The 21,203-nt window shown below is 37.4% G+C and overlaps 1 protein-coding gene across 2 annotated transcripts in view; it reads left to right on the top strand.

Annotated features, from left to right (window-relative positions):
* The window catches only part of LOC129353727 (protein sidekick-1-like), a 355,296-nt gene extending 336,873 nt beyond the window's left edge, over positions 1–18,423 (top strand). For both annotated transcript variants that reach the window (XM_055023085.1, XM_055023086.1), the window contains 10 exons: positions 571–686; positions 4,121–4,307; positions 4,395–4,532; positions 4,615–4,776; positions 6,159–6,284; positions 6,703–6,867; positions 8,715–8,852; positions 10,550–10,670; positions 10,752–10,881; positions 15,438–18,423. In XM_055023085.1, coding sequence (XP_054879060.1) covers positions 571–686; positions 4,121–4,307; positions 4,395–4,532; positions 4,615–4,776; positions 6,159–6,284; positions 6,703–6,867; positions 8,715–8,852; positions 10,550–10,670; positions 10,752–10,881; positions 15,438–15,743 — 1,589 coding nt within the window. In that variant the 3' untranslated portion in view covers positions 15,744–18,423. The remainder of the gene's footprint in view (positions 1–570; positions 687–4,120; positions 4,308–4,394; positions 4,533–4,614; positions 4,777–6,158; positions 6,285–6,702; positions 6,868–8,714; positions 8,853–10,549; positions 10,671–10,751; positions 10,882–15,437) is intronic.
* The last annotated feature ends 2,780 nt before the right edge of the window (positions 18,424–21,203 follow it).

The following is a 21,203-nucleotide window of genomic DNA, read 5'->3' on the forward strand; positions in this document are numbered from 1 at the left end:
TTTTACTTGTACTGTAAAGTCAAAGTAGGAGCCAGCTAATACATCCAGTTTATTTTGTAATTCAAACCACAATTACAAAGACACACACACAAACACACACCTGATACAGAAAGACATTTGTAAACGACAAACAAGAATAGAGGTAAATAGAATTCCACAGTTTTAGAAACACTTCCACTTGCAGTGCATCAGAGCAGTGCTGCATTCATATCACCCCTGCATGTGTATGCATGTGTTTGTTAGTGTGCTGTGTGAATGTGTTTGCAGAGTTTAGTAGGCCATACGTACCACATAGTGAGGAGTAAAAGGAGAGGATAGGGAAGCGTAGCAGAAGGGGGAGCCAGAAAAGCCTCGAGGGGGATAATGAAATAAGGTGATATGGACTTCTCTTCCAGCCTCAGGTGCACACAGCTCAGTGTTCATTCTTATGTGCAGTACAGTGGCGTAACAAGGTCCTGCCTGAGGCTCATTCTAATTGGAAGGGTAGAACACATTTTCCTCACTTCCCGCTCTTTTAACATGCAGCTGCTCACACACGGTAACCAGCATCTCTCGTCTCTCCGGCTGCAGCTCCTTCGGTGGCGCCTCAGTTGATCAAGGTGTCAGCCATGTCTCCCTCCACCCTGGAAGTGACTTGGGACATGCCGCCTCTGGAGACCCAGAATGGACTCATCCAAGGCTACAAGGTGACTCAGGGAAGCAAGCACAAACACAAAGGCAACAAATACAACATGCCTGCCTAAGGAAAGGCAAAGTGGGACTCAAACACACACTTAAATAAACGCTTTAAATAAGTGTCCACATCAAGCCTCCTGAAGGAGGGTTAATGCTACTGTGTCTTCAAGTGTCTTCGAGACATGAAAAAAATAATTACATATGAAGGAAAATCTGAAAATCCCTTAATGGTTTCAGGATGATTTCTTTGTTTGTCCTCCAGCTCTCACTCTTGCACTTCAGATACAAGGTTATCTGTCCTTGAGACACTGGTGTGTGTCAGAGTTAAGGACAGAAATGTTAAAGAAAGGAGTGTAATATTTGCAGAGTGAAGGAATGACATAAAAGTGGTTCACCTAGAATCCAGATCAGAGAAGAAGATGGAGGGATGGTATTTAAACTGCCGGATAGGTGGGTTCAGGTTTGAGGAGCAGGTTGTAAAGCACTGGAGGGGGGTAAGAGATTAAGATGAAAGAACAGCAGCAAAGAAAGAATAATAAATAAATTTAGAGGTTGTGACTTCCTTTACTGTTTGATAGTAGTTCTTTGAAAACTTGGAGAGAAGGAAAGTTTTGCTCCTGCTGTTCGTCACAAATCTGCAGATGATGGCATACATAATGGTGTCTTGTTTTGTATTGTTGCTCAGGATGAACATGATTTGTCACTTTCATCCTGATAGGTAGCTTCAATCTTGCTATTGTTCAAGCTTTCAGCTTCTGCTAGATCTGCTAGTTATCTCCATTTAATGTTGGAATTGTAATAAACTGAAAGGTATAGTCTATATTGAGAAGAAGACAGTTTGTGTTGATATGTCAGTCATCCAGACACACTGACATTGTTTTTCTGGGGTTTTTTTATTTACATATGGAGATAATTGCTTCTCTTCTAACCTTGCAAAGGTATATTTTTAAAAAGGGTCACATTTCTGGAAAAATATATTTTGTGCTGAGTTATTGTGTTTCTGGATCTGCTTCTGGGTGAAAGATGTAAGGTTGTACCACTGTACATCTGCTTTTCATGTTTCTGAGGAGCGAATGAAAACAATGAGTTGAGAGGTCTTCGCCAGTAGCTAATGTGCATAATTATGATATAGCCTTAAACAGCGCATTCCGCAAAACGAGCAGAACTGATTGAGTGAAGTCTCAATATCCAACAATGATTCTGTAAATTAAATGTATTGAGCATGTGTGGTATGGCTCACAGACCTATCCTATAGAAAGAATAAATAACAACAATGTCTTGATATTTATCAGTCTGGAAGGAGTTAAAAGGCAGCTTGTAAGGCTTTGGGACTCCAGTGAACCACACATGGAGAAAACGTAGAACAATATTGGCCCTTTTCTATTAGTGGGCAGCTTACCAAAAGTACACAAAACTAATACAGCAATTCAGAAACAGACCATCACATGATATTCAAAGTGATAATGGTAGTTTGCATAAAAAAATAACTGTTTATGTCCTAATAAATTATATTATTTGAAAACTGCTTTTTGTCTAACAAGATTTTTTTTGATCATCTGAAACATGTTCAGTAACAAAAGTACTAAATCAATTCTCAACAGTTGAAACTGTAAAAATAATCATCATCATGGTCATCTATGACAGATAAAACAAAAACAAAAAAATTATTGTCCTGAAAATTCCAACTGCAAAGACTGATTCATTGAACAACAATGGAGGGAATTACAAAGTGAGTTCAACTTTTAATTTACTGTTCTCACTAAATAGAGCAAGGCATATCATTCTGTTTAAATGGAACTTCCCCCTGTGCACTGAAGATAATATATACTATAATCTTTTGCTGATTGCATCAATGAGTTATTGTGTATCTCATTACCGTAAGAACTTCTAGAAGAAAGGATATGGTCAAATGCTGCCCTCAAGTGCTACTTGGAAGCTGCGATTTTCAGCTTTGGAAGCACTAAATATGGATTATGGTGCTCTATAGTGCTATATATTCTGAATAACAAGAAAATTGAGCCATTTGTATACCTCTCTGCTCGAGTTTTATTTCCCAATTGCAACAGCATATTATTTTTGTTAAAATGCTAGGTAGTGCGTTCGCTAAAAAATATATTTCAATGTCAGTTTTTGTGAGAAATTAAAAACTGTAAACCATTTATTAAATGTACCAGTCTTACAGTATGTTGCTATTTGAAAAGTTACTGGCATATCAGCAAAGTATCAGATGTATGTATAACTGAGTGGACACTCTATTCAAGTGTTCTCAGATACCAAATACATCTTGTATTAATTATTACACTATGTTTTTCAGCACATCATTATGATTATATGTGCATGTTTGTTTTTGTGGTTTCTTGGTTCTCTATTCTTTGTGTACACCATTATGGACCATTCTTTTTAACAGAAAACTGGCTTTGGATTAGTCTCTATAAACACCACAGTATCACCTTCTAACTGCAGATCAGACAATAATTAATTTGCTGTTCTTGTATAGTTTATCTGAGTTAAAAAAGGTGGTAAGACAAAATTGACTCAAGACATAAAGTAGGCTTCAGAAAAGTGACATCAGTCAAAGAAAATCTTCACTGACACTAAAACTACCAGAAATATATTTAGATCTATTTTTCCCTATCATTAAGGTGGAAAATATATGCTTTTTTCAGCAAATATTTACCTAAAAACATACAACAGTCGTATGTATTTTATTATTTGAAACCTGAAAAACAGAAATAATTTATTGGTTTCTTAAAAATGACCAATAATGTTCCAATAATGACATCTAAAGCAGATGTCATCCCCTGAGCTCTTACATCAATAATCCATTGATTTGATCAAAGATTTCCCAAAGTGCTGAGGCATCTTCTGCTGTTTTGGTTTAGCCAAGTAGGAGGGATGACCACTACAAGATGGCCACCATATTTCCTGCACCCGAGAACCCAATGCGAGATTTACTTTTTATGTCTGTGGTCTGCACCTTATTCTAAAAACGCTCCTTTTTAGTCGTACTCCTAGCTTTCTGTTTTCACCTTGCGGACTTTTTACCATAAGGAAAGGATAAAGAGTCTCTGAGATTGATCAGGGCTGTGTAAACACAATAACAAATGTAAATGTTTTATCACTTAAAGTATAGTTAGTTGCTATTCCAAATGATGGATTGAGCTGAGTTATGTTCTATGCTTAAAGCTTTGGATATTCTTTTACAACTTTCTCTGAATGCTTTTAATTCATTGAAGTACTCTTAACCTTCACTGTACAGTTGGATTTATCCTTAAACCTAAGTTATACACAGATTGACGATTAAGGTGAATTTTATAGCACTTGGTTGCACTGGGTTATATTTGGGGTTTTCAGTTTGAATGAGGCTGAATACAAGTTTTTTTTTTTTTTTTTTTTTTTTTTGGAATGGCAAAACAGTATGAATCTTTTGTTCACTGTGTTCCAGATTCATTACTGGCAAAGAGACAACCAGAACCAGACTGAGAAGATGAAGGTGATTTTTGTACCAGATACCTGTGTTCACCTCACAAACCTGACCAGCTACACACCATACATGGTCACACTGACTGCCTTTAACACAGCTGGGGATGGACCTCCCAGTGACCCCCGCGGGGCCCGAACCCTGCAGTCTGGTAGGAAGTTTGTTACAACTAAGTTCCCTGAAAACTAAACCATTAGGCAGCATGTCTTCTGATCTCCCTGGTCTGTTTGTTCCGCAGCGCCCAGCCGGCCGAGCTACCTGACCTTCTCTGAAGTGACGGGGGAGAGCGTCAACGTGACCTGGGGTGCTCCACTCACTCCCAATGGGCAAGTGGAAGGCTACCGGGTCATCTATCAGTCCACTGCTCCTGTACAAGGTATGCACAAACACAGTCACTCACTCACTCACTAAAGGGCATGTCTGCTGTTTCAAAGTGCTTTCTCCTCAAAAATCTACAGGAGTGAGTAAAGTGGTGACAGTTGATGTGAAAGGGAGCTGGCAGCGATGGCTAAAAGTTCGAGACCTGATCAAAGGAGCAACGTATATGTTTGGGGTTCAAGCTCTCACAGTCAGCTACGGATCAGCAGTGGAAGCAAACATCACAGCTCAACCTGTGAAAGGTGGGCAGAACTGACAGAAATCTCTACATGTTGTCACTTTAGTCTTTGCTTCAAATCAAATGATTTTATTTAGAGTATTAAACATTCAAAGTGTCTTTTGGTGTTTTCCAAAGAATTAGAGCTCACCAGCTGAAAATTTAAAAAATAAAAAAGATATGATTTGACCTGCAAAAATAATTATTTTTATCAAAATACAAGTATGAAGTTTACATACAAGTAACATAAGGTTAAATTTATTTTCACTTAACGCAGAAGTTTGTTTAACAGAAGATAACATCTCTGCTCTCATTTTTTATTTTTATTTAAAAAAAAATTTATACCCATCTAAATAATCAATAGAAAATTAGTAATTTGCATTTCAGCAGTCACAACTGCTGAAAGGCTTTTTTTCTGTTCCTCTGTTTTAATTAACCTTAACGGTCTAAGACCTCCTTGCCATCACCCTAAACTTTAGCTTCCTTCTTAGATTCTCCTTCAGATTCAAATCTGGACTCTGCCAAAGTTTACATTACTGCACACCAGAAATTGAGTATAATTGGATATTTGACGTCAAGAGGAGCCAGTTGAGCTGGCTTGGGCGTCTGGTCAGGATGTCTCCTGGGCACCCTCCAGGTGAGACGCGGACCCCCTGTAGGAGGCCCCGGGGAAGACCCAGCACACGCTGGCAGGACTATGTTTCTCGCTTGTCCTACGAACACCTGGAGATTCCCCTGGAGAAGGAACAAGTGGCTGGGGAGAGCCTTCTTAGGCTGCTATCACCGCAACCTGACCGCGGATAAGCAGAAGAAGATGGATGAATGGATATATGACCACTCTTCTTGGTAGAAATGGTCATTCATTTAAACTGGTCCCTGCACTGCTCCTTGTTTACAGCATTCCTTACAAATTTCCAACAAGATTTTTGCCAGTGCAATTAATAATTCACAATATTTATATACTGCCAATTTACAACAAATGTCATCTCAAGGCATTTTACAAAATATTATTTCAATTCAAGCACACATACATTCCAATTGATCCTACGTATTAAACAGTGCAATATGCTCAATTAATCACTCAACGTATTAAAAAGAAACCCAGGATAATGTATTGTATTGAACCAAACATGAAGTACCAACCTCTGCCACTTCCCCTTCTGACACAAATGGAAACAAAGTGGAAATGAATACTTATTGTTATTATAAGGCCAGTTTTATTTATCGGACCAATACTGATAAGTTAAAAATTGACTAATACCAGTCGATACTGATGTTAGTGCCAACGTATTGTGCATTCTAATAAATTATAGGTAGGATTAAACTATATTCTGTAGGTTGAGTCCCAGGAAAATAACACAAATCAGTACCATGTCTACATGTGAGTGTGTTCCTTTAATGCTGCAGGGTCCCCTGGACCGCCGGTGGAAATGTCCATCACCAAAACATCCTCTGCCCTCACCATCCACTGGTCAGAAGGAGACATGGGTGCAGCTCCTGTTACTGGTTACATTGTGGAGGCGCGTCCCTCAGGTGAGCTCTGTTACTCATTGCTCCGACCTTTGCACTGTCTGCACTGATCCTTTTATTTACTCACACTAAACTGTGCTGAGTGCAAGTCTCTCTAGATACCATTATGCAAATCAAGTCAGGAACAATTAAAGAGCTGTGTGTGTATGTTTCTGTGCGTGCATGTGTGTGTATGTCCACGCGTGTCTGTGTATGTGTGTGTGAGGGCGTGGCCATGTGTGTGCAGCATTCTGCAGGAGAGCAATTGTAGTCTTTGATTTAATTTTTCTTCCGCTAACAATAAATAAGCCTTTTTATTAAAAGTCGTAACAGCAATTACTGCCTCCACCATAATATTGTTACCATCTAAAATGTGTCATTCTTACTCACAGTTTGTAATTCTATCCATCCACTTGTGTTAATGAAACTTGTATTCCTGTAGATGAGGGAGTCTGGGATTCCTTCATCCGACTCCTCCCTCCAGCCAGCAGGTCCATCTCCATGCCCCTGGAGCGTCTGAGGTTGGGAGTCAGCTATGAATTCAGAGTCATTGCTGTGAATCGCTATGGTTACGGACAGCCAAGCGCACCCTCCATGGCTCTTGCTGGTAAACACACACAGATGTACAAACCACTGGAGATAATGCACTAATGTGTTTCAGACCTTTAAGCAAATTTTAATGTCAGTAGATCCAGCCTGATGGACACAACATACTGAGGTGATTAGGCTTTTGCTGCCACCAAAAGGCAGAAGTGCTTCAGCTACGGTCTGTGTAACAGGTCAAACAGAAATCTAAACCCAGATACTTATCAGTTACCTTTAAACATTTTGTTAGCACTTCTAATGAACAGATCAGAGGAACAGACACTTAGAGTCGTCTTTATTTTCAAAGGATTTTCTGTGACATTTTACTTTTTGCATTCTAAATGCACAATATGCTGAATAAGTGTAAAATTAAAAAAACACTATTGTCCCATTAAAGGGGCAATTTTATGTAAAATCAAACTTTTTTTAGCTTTACATCAGGTTATAATGTTATTCCTTCATTAAAAACATACTGGGAGTGTTCCCTTCTTTCATCTATATTTAAGAAATTCTTCAATCTCCCACAGCAACCATTCAACTGTGTATGCAGTTGAATGGCACCTCAAAGAGCAGACCTCCCTGCAACTTTCTCCTTCAGTCTAGCTAGCAGAAATTAGTAAACATCTGATGGAAGTGTGCATCTGTAAAGTATGATTTCATTTGGAAAAAACTTTGTTACAGGGTTAATAGATGAGCCATGTTGTGATGAGTTCCTGAGTTTCAGAAAGAGCAGGAGTTTTTAAGGAGACAAAGGCTCAATTTCAAGGATGAAGTTGAATTCTTTTAAGTAATATTTGACATGCATAGCATTTTTATAACAAGTGAAGACATCATAGTTCCTTGATTGTGCCATGAAATGGCACTTTGCCTGGAAAATACACAATACTGCCCTTTTAATAAATGTTCCCCCTGACATTTTCTTTTTTGTCCTGCTAATGTGTTTCAGACCATTAAGCAAATTTTTATGTTAGAAAAGAACATTTAGAGTAAATAGAAAATACCTATTTATGCTGGTGAAGCAAAATCCCTGATGTTGGTATCCATTGCTATTAAAAATGATTTGGAGTCACTTAGATCTTTAATGAAAGTATATTGCAATGTTCAAATAATTTTGGAAAAAAAAATACATCAATGTGTTTTTTGTTTGTTTTTTACAAATTTCAAAGCATTTTCTGCTTATGCTCTTTAGACAGTTTCTGCTCTGAAGAAAATACAAATTGACAGAATTGATGAGAAATTATCTGAAATGTTTTTGCAATCATCAAATATTATGGAGACTCATATTTAAATAATTTCTTGATGGTAATGTGTGGCTGGGGAATTTTCCAACTTTGTTTTACCCCAGGGGTATAACTTTTTATTTTTTATTTTTTTTGTTTTATAGATGGCCATGTTGGTTTGTAAGGGAGCCTTTTAGAGGACACATGGAATTTTATTTTTTCTTTTGCGTTCCCTCGCAAAAATGTACTGATCAGTTCATGCGGCATAATTGAATACTGTTAGCCGTTCTTATGGTGGCCATCATACTTTCTGCTATAATTTAAGGCTTTCTTGCATGCATGTTAATATCTCTGGAAATATCTGGTGTCATTTATCTTTCTTTAGGCTAGAAATGCACCACAAACATAATGATATGAACAGAAATTTGCTGTAAGTAGGAAAGAAATAAAAAATACATCCAAACCATTTGGACTATCTATTTCTGAGTTATTGCAAGGAAATTAGTCAGTTTTGATTGTATCTCTTTATGTTGGCGGTCTGAATAGCTTAAAGCAGGTCTGCTCAAGTCCAATCCTCGAGAGCTACCATCCTGCAACTTTTAGAAGCATTCTTACATCCTTAACGTCCTAATCCATCTCTCTGCTGCAGCATTGTCGGAGCGTCCTTTTTATGAAGAGTGGTGGTTCCTGCTGGTGATGGCTCTGGTGGGCCTCATCGTCATCCTGGTCCTGGTCTTTACTCTGCTCTTGCATGGACACAACACCAAATACAAGGCCTGTAGTACAGGTCTGTTCTTCTCTTAATCATCCCTTCAGTCTTTCGGGTGCCACAATTGTGCAAATGATGTTTCTCCATTTATTTTTATTCTTCAGACAAAACATTTTCAGCTTAAATAGCATCGTTTATCTTCACCTAAACATAGAGATTCAGAATAGTCTGTTTTTCTGACACTGAAAAGCTGAGACACTTTTGGGGCACCTATCCACGTGTTTGTTTATAAAACTGCCTCCAGCGGCTTGTTGTGCTGAGAGGTGTAACCTTGTTCCTTCATTCTGATTAATCGGGACAAAGCCCACTCCCAAGTGTCTGACTGGATTTTTGTTTTCCTCTCTGTAATTTATTATTCTCAAATGGTTTTATTTTAGTACAGAAATCTACTCAGCTTTTTTGTACTTGTAGCAGTAGCTACATCAAGTTGCACTTTTATTATTTAATTTTCCTTTGAGATTAATAAGGTATTTTGAATTGAACCAAAGCCAAATAAATTATGAAGATCAGTTGAACCTAACTCCATTTGTTGTATTTCTCCAATACTGAGCTTTGGAGATTTCCTTTATGTTCCATCTTCCTCTTTGAAACAGTGGAAAGCGGACTTTTGTGCCTCCTCTAATCTTAATTGTCACAGTTCCTGTTATTTTAACATCTTTAATTGCTGCACTATGTTAATGTATTCATTATAATGACTATATTTAACTGTGAATTTAACCACTTCTGAAAATCAACACACATTTTCCTTTTCCAAAATACCATTTGGCTATTTGCTGCACCACATTTATAGCCTAAACAAACAGAAAGGCATGGATTATTGATTATTGATCTAATCAACATAAATAGCTTGTTAATTAAACTAATAGATGCACAAAATGACTTAACTTGAATTTTCTCATCATTGTTAGGATGCCACTTGTGAATTATTTCTTTATGTTGAAATTTTTGATTGATTAATTGACTTTCCGACATAATAGCAGAATGAGAGTAAAATATCATAATTGTTGCAATTTCTTAGCAGACTGAATAAATGTTTTTTTTTTCCTAATCGTCCTGTGCCTTAAGAGGATCCATGTTTCGTTGTAACAATAGACTTGAGAAATATTTATTTTCGATGTAAAAGCAATACAGCAATAATACTGTAGGCTGTTCAGTTTCTAGAATTTTGAATTGAATTTGTCTGACAGATGATGACATTATGTGATAAGAAATCATGACCTTTTTTAAAAATTGAGTTTATTTTGTGAGAATGAGTCTACTCACAAATAATATGTGAAAAGATTGATGTCCTCCAGCTCCTCCCTGAGCTGCTGTTGCTACAGGAAGGCCTTAGTGCTGTCAGTTAATGTTGCTAATGCATTCATGACATTCCCTGCTAGCTGCATCATAGCAAAGAGCAAGGAGAATGAGCAGCGCTAAAAGAGATTGTGACTGACTGTGTTAAGCCCCTCCTGCTGCCTCTGATTGGTTGTTTCCCAGTACTTGCTCCTTTCAGCACTGGGAGCATTGGAACGAGGCAGAGGAGCTTGATTTTTTCTCATTGATTTTCTGTCTCATCCCATACTGTCAGACATGGTGACAGTTTCAACACATATAAAAAAAAATTGCTGAGTAGTACAAGTAGAATTGAAAAAACAAGATGTCCTCCTGTATAGAAACAATAATCTACTGGACCAGCTTCTTCAAATGTCCTTTTTTTTTTTCTATTTCTGTAGGAAAGCACATTACTCCAGGGGAGGAGTCAGTAACCCTTGACAATGGAGGTTTTACTTCTCTGGAGCTAAACAGCAGAGTACTCAACACCAAGAACTCCTTCCTCAAAAAGAATGGGACCAGGTTAGCTCTCCCAGAGGATTACACAGCACTAATCCTCATTGGAAGAAAAATAATAGTTTCAACATCCAAACTTGTGTTCAGATCTCCACCCAGGCCCAGTCCAGGCGGGCTCCACTACTCTGATGAAGATATCTGTAACAACTATAACGGAGCCATGCTCACTGAAAGCACCACACTCACAGAGAAACCCACTGAGGTCTCTGAATCAGAGGTATCTTTGTTTTCTAGTCTGTCTTTATGAATGTGGCTTCCCAATGTTTTCTTCAGTTTAAGTTCCTCCTGTTTCTATTTGACGTAACTTCATCTCTATATGTGTAATGATTTTACACCAGTGTGTCTGACTTATGAAGATCAGTTGGTCAGTGTTGGATTCTACCTCCATGTGTGATCACTAGTTTTTAACTGATCTGGCATCTTTTTACCTACAGATTGTGTGGGTTAATTTTTATTGTTATTAAGAAAGGAGCAAATACCAGTAGAGTGAGAAAGATTAATCCTTCACATTGTGCCTCAATCAGTTTTGGTTCTGGATTGAGTTCATGAAACTGAAACTATAATTTGATATAAAATATTCTAACAAGTCTGGAAAAGCAGAGTATTTATTTTTTCAGTTTGGGAAAATATTTGTTTTTTCCAACTTTATTCGAAATTCTGTTCTCTGAATTAATTTATCTAGTCATTCCTTTACCCTGAATTTGTCAAATCATTTGTCCATCTATTTTTCTACTATATTTTCATCCTTCCTACCTTTTGTTTTGGTTTACATTCAAAACCTATCAATACATCTGTCATAAGTTCACTTGGAATGTTTGTGTTCATGCTTTCAAAATTATCCCCAAAAAATTTTTACTGAAAATTCTCGAACCACTGTCACATGTCTCAAAACAATTGTGACCAATTTGATCCTTACAATTCAGAAGCAAGTTACATTTTGAAGAAGAAACTCTGTCTGATATTGTCTGAGGTGTACAGTCAAAGAAAAGTGACAAGTATTCTCAGTCTTCAGTTTGTGTAACATATCTCCTGTCAAAAAAGCTAAAAAGAGAAACATAGATTCATGACTGATCTGACTTATTATAATCCTCAAAGAGTTAGTTGTCAAAACAACATGAAACTCCGCTAACAGGCTCTGACTGTTAGCGGAGAGCGGTACAAAGCTCTTAGTCCAACAGAGGAAGCTGAAAAAAGCCAGGTTAATCAGTGGATATAAATGCTCTAAGAAGGCTTTTTAAGATATTTGTTGTGGTGTTAAATCACAGTGCTGTAACTTTGGTTTAATAAAATAGAATAGTCTCTGATCAATATTAAAAAAAATGAAATTCCAGATATAACAAAAAAGACTACAAAGAATAACAAAGAAATCTAAACATTACTACACTGTTCAAAAAAATAAAGGGAACACTCAAATGATACATCCTAGATCTGAATGAATGAAATAAATATGAAAATCATTTCCACCTGTTGTCTATTCCATTTGCACAACAGCAGGTGATATTGATTGTCAATCAGTGTTGCTTTCTAAGTGGACAGTTTGATTTCACAAAAGTTTGATTTACTTGGAGTTATATTGTGTTGTTTGAGTGTTTTTGAGCAGTATATATTAAACAAATACAGCATTATGAAAATAGTGTATATGTGCTGATTATATTGCATCCTTTACAGATATGTATCATATTACACAGGTCTCACACTTTAGTACCTCGTGAATTTGTGTCTTGCAAAAATAGTCACATGCCTGGAACTTTGACATGTCATAAACTTCTGTGTATTTTACCTGAGATGTACAGTTGAAACCAGAAGTTTACATTCACAGAATAGAAAGGCACAGGCACCATTTTGTTTCTCACTATCTGAAGATAAACCACTTTATCTGGATCTCTGAACATCTCTGAATGCTTTGTGCCATTGTTAATTTGGAATCTTTAGATGTTTCCATCCAAATGTAATGATGCTCATTATGACCAAACAGATCAGGACATGACTCCATAAATGAAAGTTACTGTCCTTGTGTGCATTTGCAAACTGCAATATGGCTGTTACAATTGCCACAACATATTTGAGGACATGTAGGCAAAAATGAGGATTCAAAAAGTAATTTTATTTCAAAACTCTCTTGACCATTTCTTTTGGTTCTGCTTCTTTTGATTTTCCTGTGGAGGAAAAGAGAGAATTAAATCCTCAGTTCCCTGTGTGCCAAAGAAAAAAAACAACAACAACAAAAAACAATTCCAAAGTATGAGGAGAAAGTTGGACCAGATGAGCCGATCAAAAAAGAACAACACGATACAGCAGGGGACTAACCTTGCTGGCAGTCGAAGCCCCTGCTAGTACCGGAATACCAAAAAAAGGAATCTCTTACAAAGAAACAAAATTGAAAACAGGACAATTGGTCCCACCAGGCCAAAATCACAACAAAAAAAAACCAGCAAACAAACAAAGAGCTAATAAGAAAATACTGCAGGCTGGTGACGTCAGGTGCGATTAGAGACGTGTGCACCGCGTCAGAATACATCCTCGGTGGTGGTTGGTGGTGGTCATTGGCTTTACCTGGCGCTTTACCCAGCCTATTTATAGGCGGTCCAACAGCCACAAATTAACAAGATCAAATTACAAGAAAGAAATTATCCAAATTCAAAATATTAAACAAAATCAAATCATTCAACTAAAGTCAATACAAAACAATCCAGCAAAGAAAAATTAACAAACATAATTATAATATGCCCGAGGCACATAACAGGCTGTTTAATATTTCTTTTGAAGTCATAGTTTCCTCTTCACAGAGTGCACAGACCACTTGAGATCAAACTCCAAGTTTGATCTCAAGTGACTAGAGCACATTCTCCCACATTGTTTGCTTTATCCCATCATGACTTGTGGCCAGTAACATATTAATGTAATCCCGTTACTTTTTCAAGTAACGAGTAAAATAAGAAACTACAATTTTAAAACATTAATTAGATTACTGTTACTGTTACAAGCAGACTGTGATTTTGTTTGTGATCCTCTCATGACAATCATGTCTGTGCGTGCGTCTTCACTGGTCATGGTAACAGACCAAAGTGTAAATCAGCAGCAAACAGTACAGAGTGCAGCAGAACAAAGTAGCGTTTAATGCTTGGAAGCGCAGTCATTAGCTCAGCTCAGTGACGAAAATATTTGCATGCGCTTTGTGCTCTGTGTGGGGAGAAAACTTATCTCTAGAGAAAACTCCACTTCATATTGAACAGTAAGCTGCAGAAGCCCCCAGACCCTGACTTGACCAATGCAGCTTCCACATAGATTCCACCGGGCAAACCTCTGACAGCCCCTCTTCTGATAAACAGGTGAAAAGAGATTTTTTTAAAACTCTTTACTAATCCTCTCTCCACTTCAAAAACTGTTAAAAGATGGAAATGGTACTAATTCAGAGGACAGTCAGGAGATATCAATTAAAGTAATTTTATATTGTCACTGTATTTTACATCTATTTTGAATGAAAGAAGGCAAACACAAAAATAATTGTGCTTTGTATGGTTAGGAAGAGATATAGAGAGAGACAGAAGAGAGAAGAGAGACTGAATTTTCTTCATCATGGAATGTGCAGAAATAATTCTTCAAATCAGACTGGCATTTCATTACTTTTTTTGATGAAATGTGCATGAAGTTATAAGCCAAACAAAAACAAGTAAGGAAATAAAGTAATTTAAGTAACTAATTACTTTGAAAATAAGTAATCAGTAAAGTATTCACCGGATTATTTTCTCGGGGAAATGATCAGTAATTAGTTTCAAATTACTACTTTAGGTAAGTTGACCAACACTCCTTATGCTAAACCTCAGTCATGAGTTCTGCTCTTTCTTTCAATCCTGACTTCATTCTATCCATCCTGCATGAAGGCTAGAATTGCAGAATGAACAATCGTTCTGTAAACGATGATTCACCTGAGCTGTGGATGTAACGACATAATAAAAAACGTGATCAGTTTGAATTTTAGGCTGACGTTTACTGCATTGCTTGGTGACTAGGGTCAGTTAGAATGTATGTATGATTGGATTGAGGTGACATGTTGTGAATTACCACTAACTATATATATAAATGATATAAATAAACCACTTATGTAATGTTTAGTTTAGTTTTATTTTATTTTATTCATGTTTTAAAAATCATTTTTATACGTTTCAAACTCAGTTAGTTGTCCTGGATGTTATTTACAGATTTTAGATTAAAGAGTGATCCCACTTTTAATTCTTTATATACACTTCAAAATTAAGCACAACTTTGTGTTGGTTTGTCACACAGAATCTCTGTATAATACAAATAAATTTGTTGTGGTAATGTAATAAAAAGTAGTTAAAGAGAGACTTCATGCTTTATGTTGAAAGTCTGTTTGAAGAGACAGACTGAGTTGATTGACATCAACATGTTTATGACTTTGAGGGGACAAAAGTTTCTTTTTCCTTTTTAGATTTTAATGGCAGCTTGTATCCATTATTTGGACAGAAGTTCTGAGTCGGTTTGCCTTTGTTTTAATTAGGCCTCTAGCGCCCTCCAGAGGGCACTAGCTCAGATGTGTTGAGAGGGAGTTTATTCTTCACTTTTTCCTTGAGCCAACGATCCTCTCAACTTATTTGGAAGCCTGCTTTTTATAAAAATTCAAATATGTTTTAAAATAGCAGGAAAATAGAACACAATAGCTTTTTTTTCTATACCAGTAATTTAGTTTTTCTGTCTTACTCTTGTTCCTATAATAACTGGTAAGTTAATAAACATCCTGTGGTTTGTGTGCAGTTAACGGACAGCGACTACGAGGATGAACAGCCAAAGCACTCCTTTGTCAACCACTACATGAGCGACCCTACCTACTACAACTCCTGGAAGCGGCAGCCCAAAGGCCTCAAAGGGTCAGGAAATCCTTTTGCCTACGAGGAGTGTGCCACCACTGACACGGAGCCCTACTATCAGACGGTGGTGACGCAGCACAGCACAGGGGGAGCTTACACACCCACAGGACAGCCCGTGCACACACACATCAACCCCAGCGCGAACCCGCCGGGGTCACGCACTCCTATGACGGGGTTTTCTTCCTTCGTTTGACTCTAGAGACAGCATTTGCACAAAAAATGCACAAACACACACACACACCCACATGGATGAAAGGGGGTGCTGCCATGTGAGTGGGCTGAAGGAACTGGGGACAAAGGAGCTGTCACATCCCACAGAACTAAACTCACACTTCTTACTCGCCTTCGTCTCTGTTCATGAAGACCCTGTGTTCAGTGTGTGCTCTTTTTCTGCGTGTGCTAAAACGCACTGTTACCGTCCTCATTGTTCACAAATTCTTACCAGCTTATTTAACCAGATACTCCTGTCTACTTCAGAGACTCTCCATAGAGAGCCATAATGACTGTATTTATGTGTTGAGCCCATTAATGTCTTGCTAAGACCCCCCCTGGAGCTGAAGAAAGCTGGAACTTCTGCACAAAACTTCTCGTCTGTTTTCTGTACCTACACTTAAGTGCACAAGTCCCCACTTAACGCATTCTCTGATGCACTATTTCAGCATCTCCAGCTGAGAGACAGGAACTTAAAAGGCTGTGGGAGGAAAAAAACTGCACACAAGTGAGCTGTTTTTTTTTCACAGACTGGTCCATGCACACAAACGTAGCGTTACCAGATTTCAGATACCACAGCAGACAAGAAAGGTGAAAAATGTTTGATAATGACAGCTTTTTGAATCTGAAATGGACAGAGCGTGAGCATGAGCAGATGTTTTTCAGCACTTACCTGTAATGTCAGAGTGTCGAGCGGTTTGGGAGAGTGATGTTTGAATTGGAATACAGTACTTTGAAATATGTTCACACTTTGTTACATTGCAACCTCAAAATTCAGCTTTTATTATTAGGATTTTATGTGATAGACTATTACAAGGTGGTGCATACTTGGAAAATTAAAAGAAAAAGGATAGTTTACAAACTTCCCAAAGAAAAACAGTGTGCTACACATTTGTATTCAGTCTCCTTGCATCAGAACTTTTGCTGCAGCCACAGCTGCACAACTGGCAAATCTACAGATTAAATCTACACATTAAAAGTTTTTATTTGCAAAAGAGCTGCTGCTCAGACAGGATAGAGAGCTACTGTGAACATCCTTTTCAAGTCTTGGCTTAAATTTACCTCTTGACTGAGCCATTCGTAATAAGACATGATCTAAACTATTTGTTGTAGCTCTGGATGTTTTTAGGGAGGTGCTAACCCTAGCCCTTTTTTTTGCTATGCTGTTTGTGTTGGAGAAGCATCCCCAAAGAATAATGCTGCCACTGTCCTGTGGGTGCATGGTGCATTCAAGTTTCAATCTATATTCAGTTGACTTCACTACAAAGACACAATATTGTTCAAACAGGTAAACTTTTTTTTCCCCTTTTTCAATTATTTCGATTTGATGTCTGCAATACATTCCAATGAAGTTGAGATATTGTTTTACACAATAACATCCCAACATCACTGGAATTGGGTTTATATAAAGATTATATTTACAGTTTACATTACATGAGAATTTTGGGATCATCTGACTAGAGTTCTTTGATCTTACTCCTAGGTCAGGGGTGCTCAAGTCCAGACCTCAAGAGCTACCATCCTGTAACTATCAGATGCATCCCTGTTCTAACACACCTGAATCGTTACCAGGCCTGTTCATAGCTGAGCCTGATCTACTGGAGTAAGGCTGCAACTAAAAGTTGCAGGACGGTAGCTCTTGAGGACTGGACTTGAGCACCCCTGTCCTAGGTGGACTACATTTACTAAGTATTTGACACTTAGTACATGTAGTGTCACTGGATTTTATTTATGAGTATCAGAGTGAAGAGGGTTAATAAAAAAAAAAAAAAAAAAAACAGCACACCATAATTAAATTACTTTTCAATTTTTTTTAATCATTTACCCTTTCTTGTACTACTCTGTTTGTCCAACCCCTAACTTCCTACTTCTGGAGTGTGTGGTTTTAATGTCACAAATGTTAAAAAAGTTAGACATATTAATACATATACTTTTAAATGTATATGTAAAAATTGTTTTTTGTTTTTTTTTTTTTTTTGTTTTTGTTTTTTTTTACTGTGTAATTCCTGTCCTCCTTTTACCAGGAGGACAGGTAAGCTTCCTAAGCCATAATGCTTGCCCTGTGCTGAAGTAACAAACATTTCATGTTCATTTTGCCCAGATGTAATTTTGTTTGTCCAGGTCTTGAGTGCGACAGGTGTGCCTACAAGCTAACATGTGAAACAGTTCTGTGCTCACTAAGCTTGCGCTAATGTCTGGGAAGTTCATTGCACACCAACATGTGCCATAGTGTGTGTGTGTGTGTGTTTGTGTTTTAAGATGGATTTTGTACAATTAAGCCCTTTTTACTTCTGTGTTTTATGTAGTTCTGATGTTTATCAAGCAGCAAAAGAACACAGCAGGAGGAGGGAAAACAAGTCTGATTTCTCATTTTTTTTAAAAATCAGAAAAATTGACAGAGAAGGGAGCAAGTTTAAAGATGCTTCAGAGGAGCATTGTTCAGATTTGAATGTTAGAGCTCCCACAGGCTAAACATTGGTTTAACTTTCAGGTATTAGGTGACTGATGCTCTCTGACTTGTTTCTCCACATGTAAACAAAATCCATCTGTGAGATTTTGCTTCTGATTGATTTAATGGTTCTCTGGCCAAGCAACAGTGGTTATCACTCTGACATGCTTATTATCAGCCTCATACAGTGTGAATAAATGATCATTGTATAACAGCGTTTTAGTGAGTCTGTAAAAAGGAAGTTAACATCATTACGCAGACAGGATTACAGATGTGGCCCAAGATGTGGGCCACATGTCTGTGTGTTTCAGAGCAACACAGTTAAAGGAGTAAAAGAGGAAAGTTACATTGAGCTAATTACACTGAAAAAGTGGGATTTATCACCATGTTGGTGTTCATTTTTTAATCTCAAAGTTAAAAATGCAATCACTACTTTAATTACACAAGAATAACAAAAACATGAAAAAACAACTTAAAATTGAAGTACTAAAATGAAAAATGCTTAAGTTATTGCTTGGTTGTCTATGACATGGAACTTTCCATCTATAATTAATAGTACATATAAACATGACAATGCTATCCTGCATTCATTACTTTCACAGGAGCTAAATGAAAATAAGTTTCCAGATTTACTGGCTATTAGCTATTCCTGAGTGACCAAAAGGTGGAACTTAATTATTGAAACCTCTGACATTAAGAACAATTTTTTCTCTTTGCATTTAAATTAAGTGTTGTCTCCTTTAACTTTAAGGAGCTCTCAACACTTTATATGTGTCTCCCAAATCTGGCAAGAGATTAGTTCAGCCTGAAGGATTTTAAATCAACCCTTCCAAACAAGAAAAAAATTACTTTGTTGTATTTTCTCTTTTTTTTCAGTGCTCAACCAATTCTTTCCCTAAGCAGGGAACTCAACTTCATTGGAATGATACAGAGGAAGACTCCAGAACTACCATCATCACTCTACTTTGACTTTTTTTCATCTTTAATGTATTCTGGAAGTGAAAGTATTCTGAGCTAACCGAGTGAAAATAGCATACAGTGTGTTTGTAGACAGAGGCTGATCAGCAGAGCTTTTTTAGCAGGACCCTCTGTGTTTTTCTGCTGATGTCTGTCCCTAGACAACAGGAAGAGAGATTACTTAAACCTAAGAGTAACCCTACGACATGAACACCTTATTCTAAGAGACTACTGGAATCTCAGATGGCTCTGTTGCAACATCTCTGACTCCAACTGGACAAACAGGAAGTTTGACTGCAGGCATCTTCCACCCACATTTTTGATATGGAACAAGAAATGGCAATAAGTGGTGGAGATGAAGAGTTGCTGCTTTAAAGACAGGTGTTGCTCTTCAAACCAGTTTGGGATGTGTGTTTGGCATTATTATCCTGTTAGAAACTCAATTGTGTCAAAGTTCCCATCATCTAGTTGTTCTGAGGTGAAATATAGTTCCATCCACTTCATGCAGTGTACCAGAAAAACATTGTGCCTCAGTTAACCCAATGTAGAACTTGCTGGACTGTAGAAGATGGCCATGGTGTTGGATCAGCTTCCAACACCATGGAAGCTGCTCCATAGTCTTGTGTTGGTGTTGAACCACTTTCCTTTAATAAAAGGAAAGAGGAATGGAAAACTGGCAATCAATGAATCAGGAGTTCTGGGGTGAGGAGGACAGCATCTGCTGCAATGGGACTAAGTGAGACTGATTAAATACATATGGAAGAACTGAGGAATGGAGGTGAAGAGATGACATAACACACAGGGATCAGGTACAAGATATAACTAAACTGAACATAACTAAACATCTAGGTGCCAAGGAATGAAACACAGAAAAATAACCATGCACACACACACACACACACACACACACACGCCCACACACTAATACCAACTGGTAAATTAGACTGTGGGTGGAACAGAACAAAACCACAAGATGAAAACAGAATCCTTCAACTCATGGCTATATGGTACTGATGCCAACAAGTCAGACTGTATTTGTAAATAAGATATTTTTCTGTGCAACTGAAGCCAAATCTTAAATTTTTCAAACATTTGCAATCTCTTTTGGTATGTTTAAAGAGAAATGTATAATACTTCAATATGCCTGCATTTTTCCTTCCAAATGGCACTCAGTCATGCAACTGAGGCAGAGGCAGATAATAAGAACTCTTTCTATCCAACAAAACTGATTATGGAAACAATGTACATGGTTTTCTGCTGTGTCTGAGCTGGACTGATTTGGTGAGGTTATTTTGAACAGGAGGAGAAGCTTGCCCACTGATCAAACATAAAGTGGGTAACTAGAATCTAATCTGCTCAGGCTGAATTAATCCCTCACAAATTAATTTCAGCCACTTTGACCCTAAACATAGACAGGAAAACACCTGACATTTAAATGACTGACTAGGATGACGACCTTTTGACACTGATTAAACCCCTGAGCATTAGTGCAAACAAAAGGAGAGCACTCAGAGCCGACATCATTCTGACAAATGTGACACATTCTAACTTGTTAAAATTGGTAAAAACTTTTTCCATTTTTAAATGGAATTTTTTTTAAGTTGTTTTCCTGCTTTGTGTTATTTAGTGACTATTTCTTATTCAATTTGGATTCAGTTCAGGAATTCTGTATTATTTAATATTTACATATCAGAAAGCAGAAAGCCCAGGGTAGTCTGAGGGGTCCGAAATTATCTAGAAACTGGCTGCATTGCTTTGATAGACTGATTTTTTTGTCAATTATGTTTAGCTCTTTTATGAGAAGAATTTGAAATGGGAGGGACTAAGTACTACAATTAGCCAACAGCTCAGTGAGTGGAAGCCAAGAACAGAGAGAGACAGAGAGAAAAACAAAAATGTATGCTTTTATTTCTTACCATCTTCAATATAGAGCCTCTAAAAACACAGACACACATAAATCTGGAGTGACTTTTAGAGATTATTTTAACCTCACTTATAATCATTTACAAAATGTGTGATGGCAAGATAAACTTGGAT

Source organism: Poeciliopsis prolifica, unplaced genomic scaffold (genome assembly GCF_027474105.1).
Source record: "Poeciliopsis prolifica strain line A6 unplaced genomic scaffold, Auburn_PproV2 SCAFFOLD095, whole genome shotgun sequence".
Classification (NCBI taxonomy): Eukaryota; Metazoa; Chordata; class Actinopteri; order Cyprinodontiformes; family Poeciliidae; genus Poeciliopsis; species Poeciliopsis prolifica.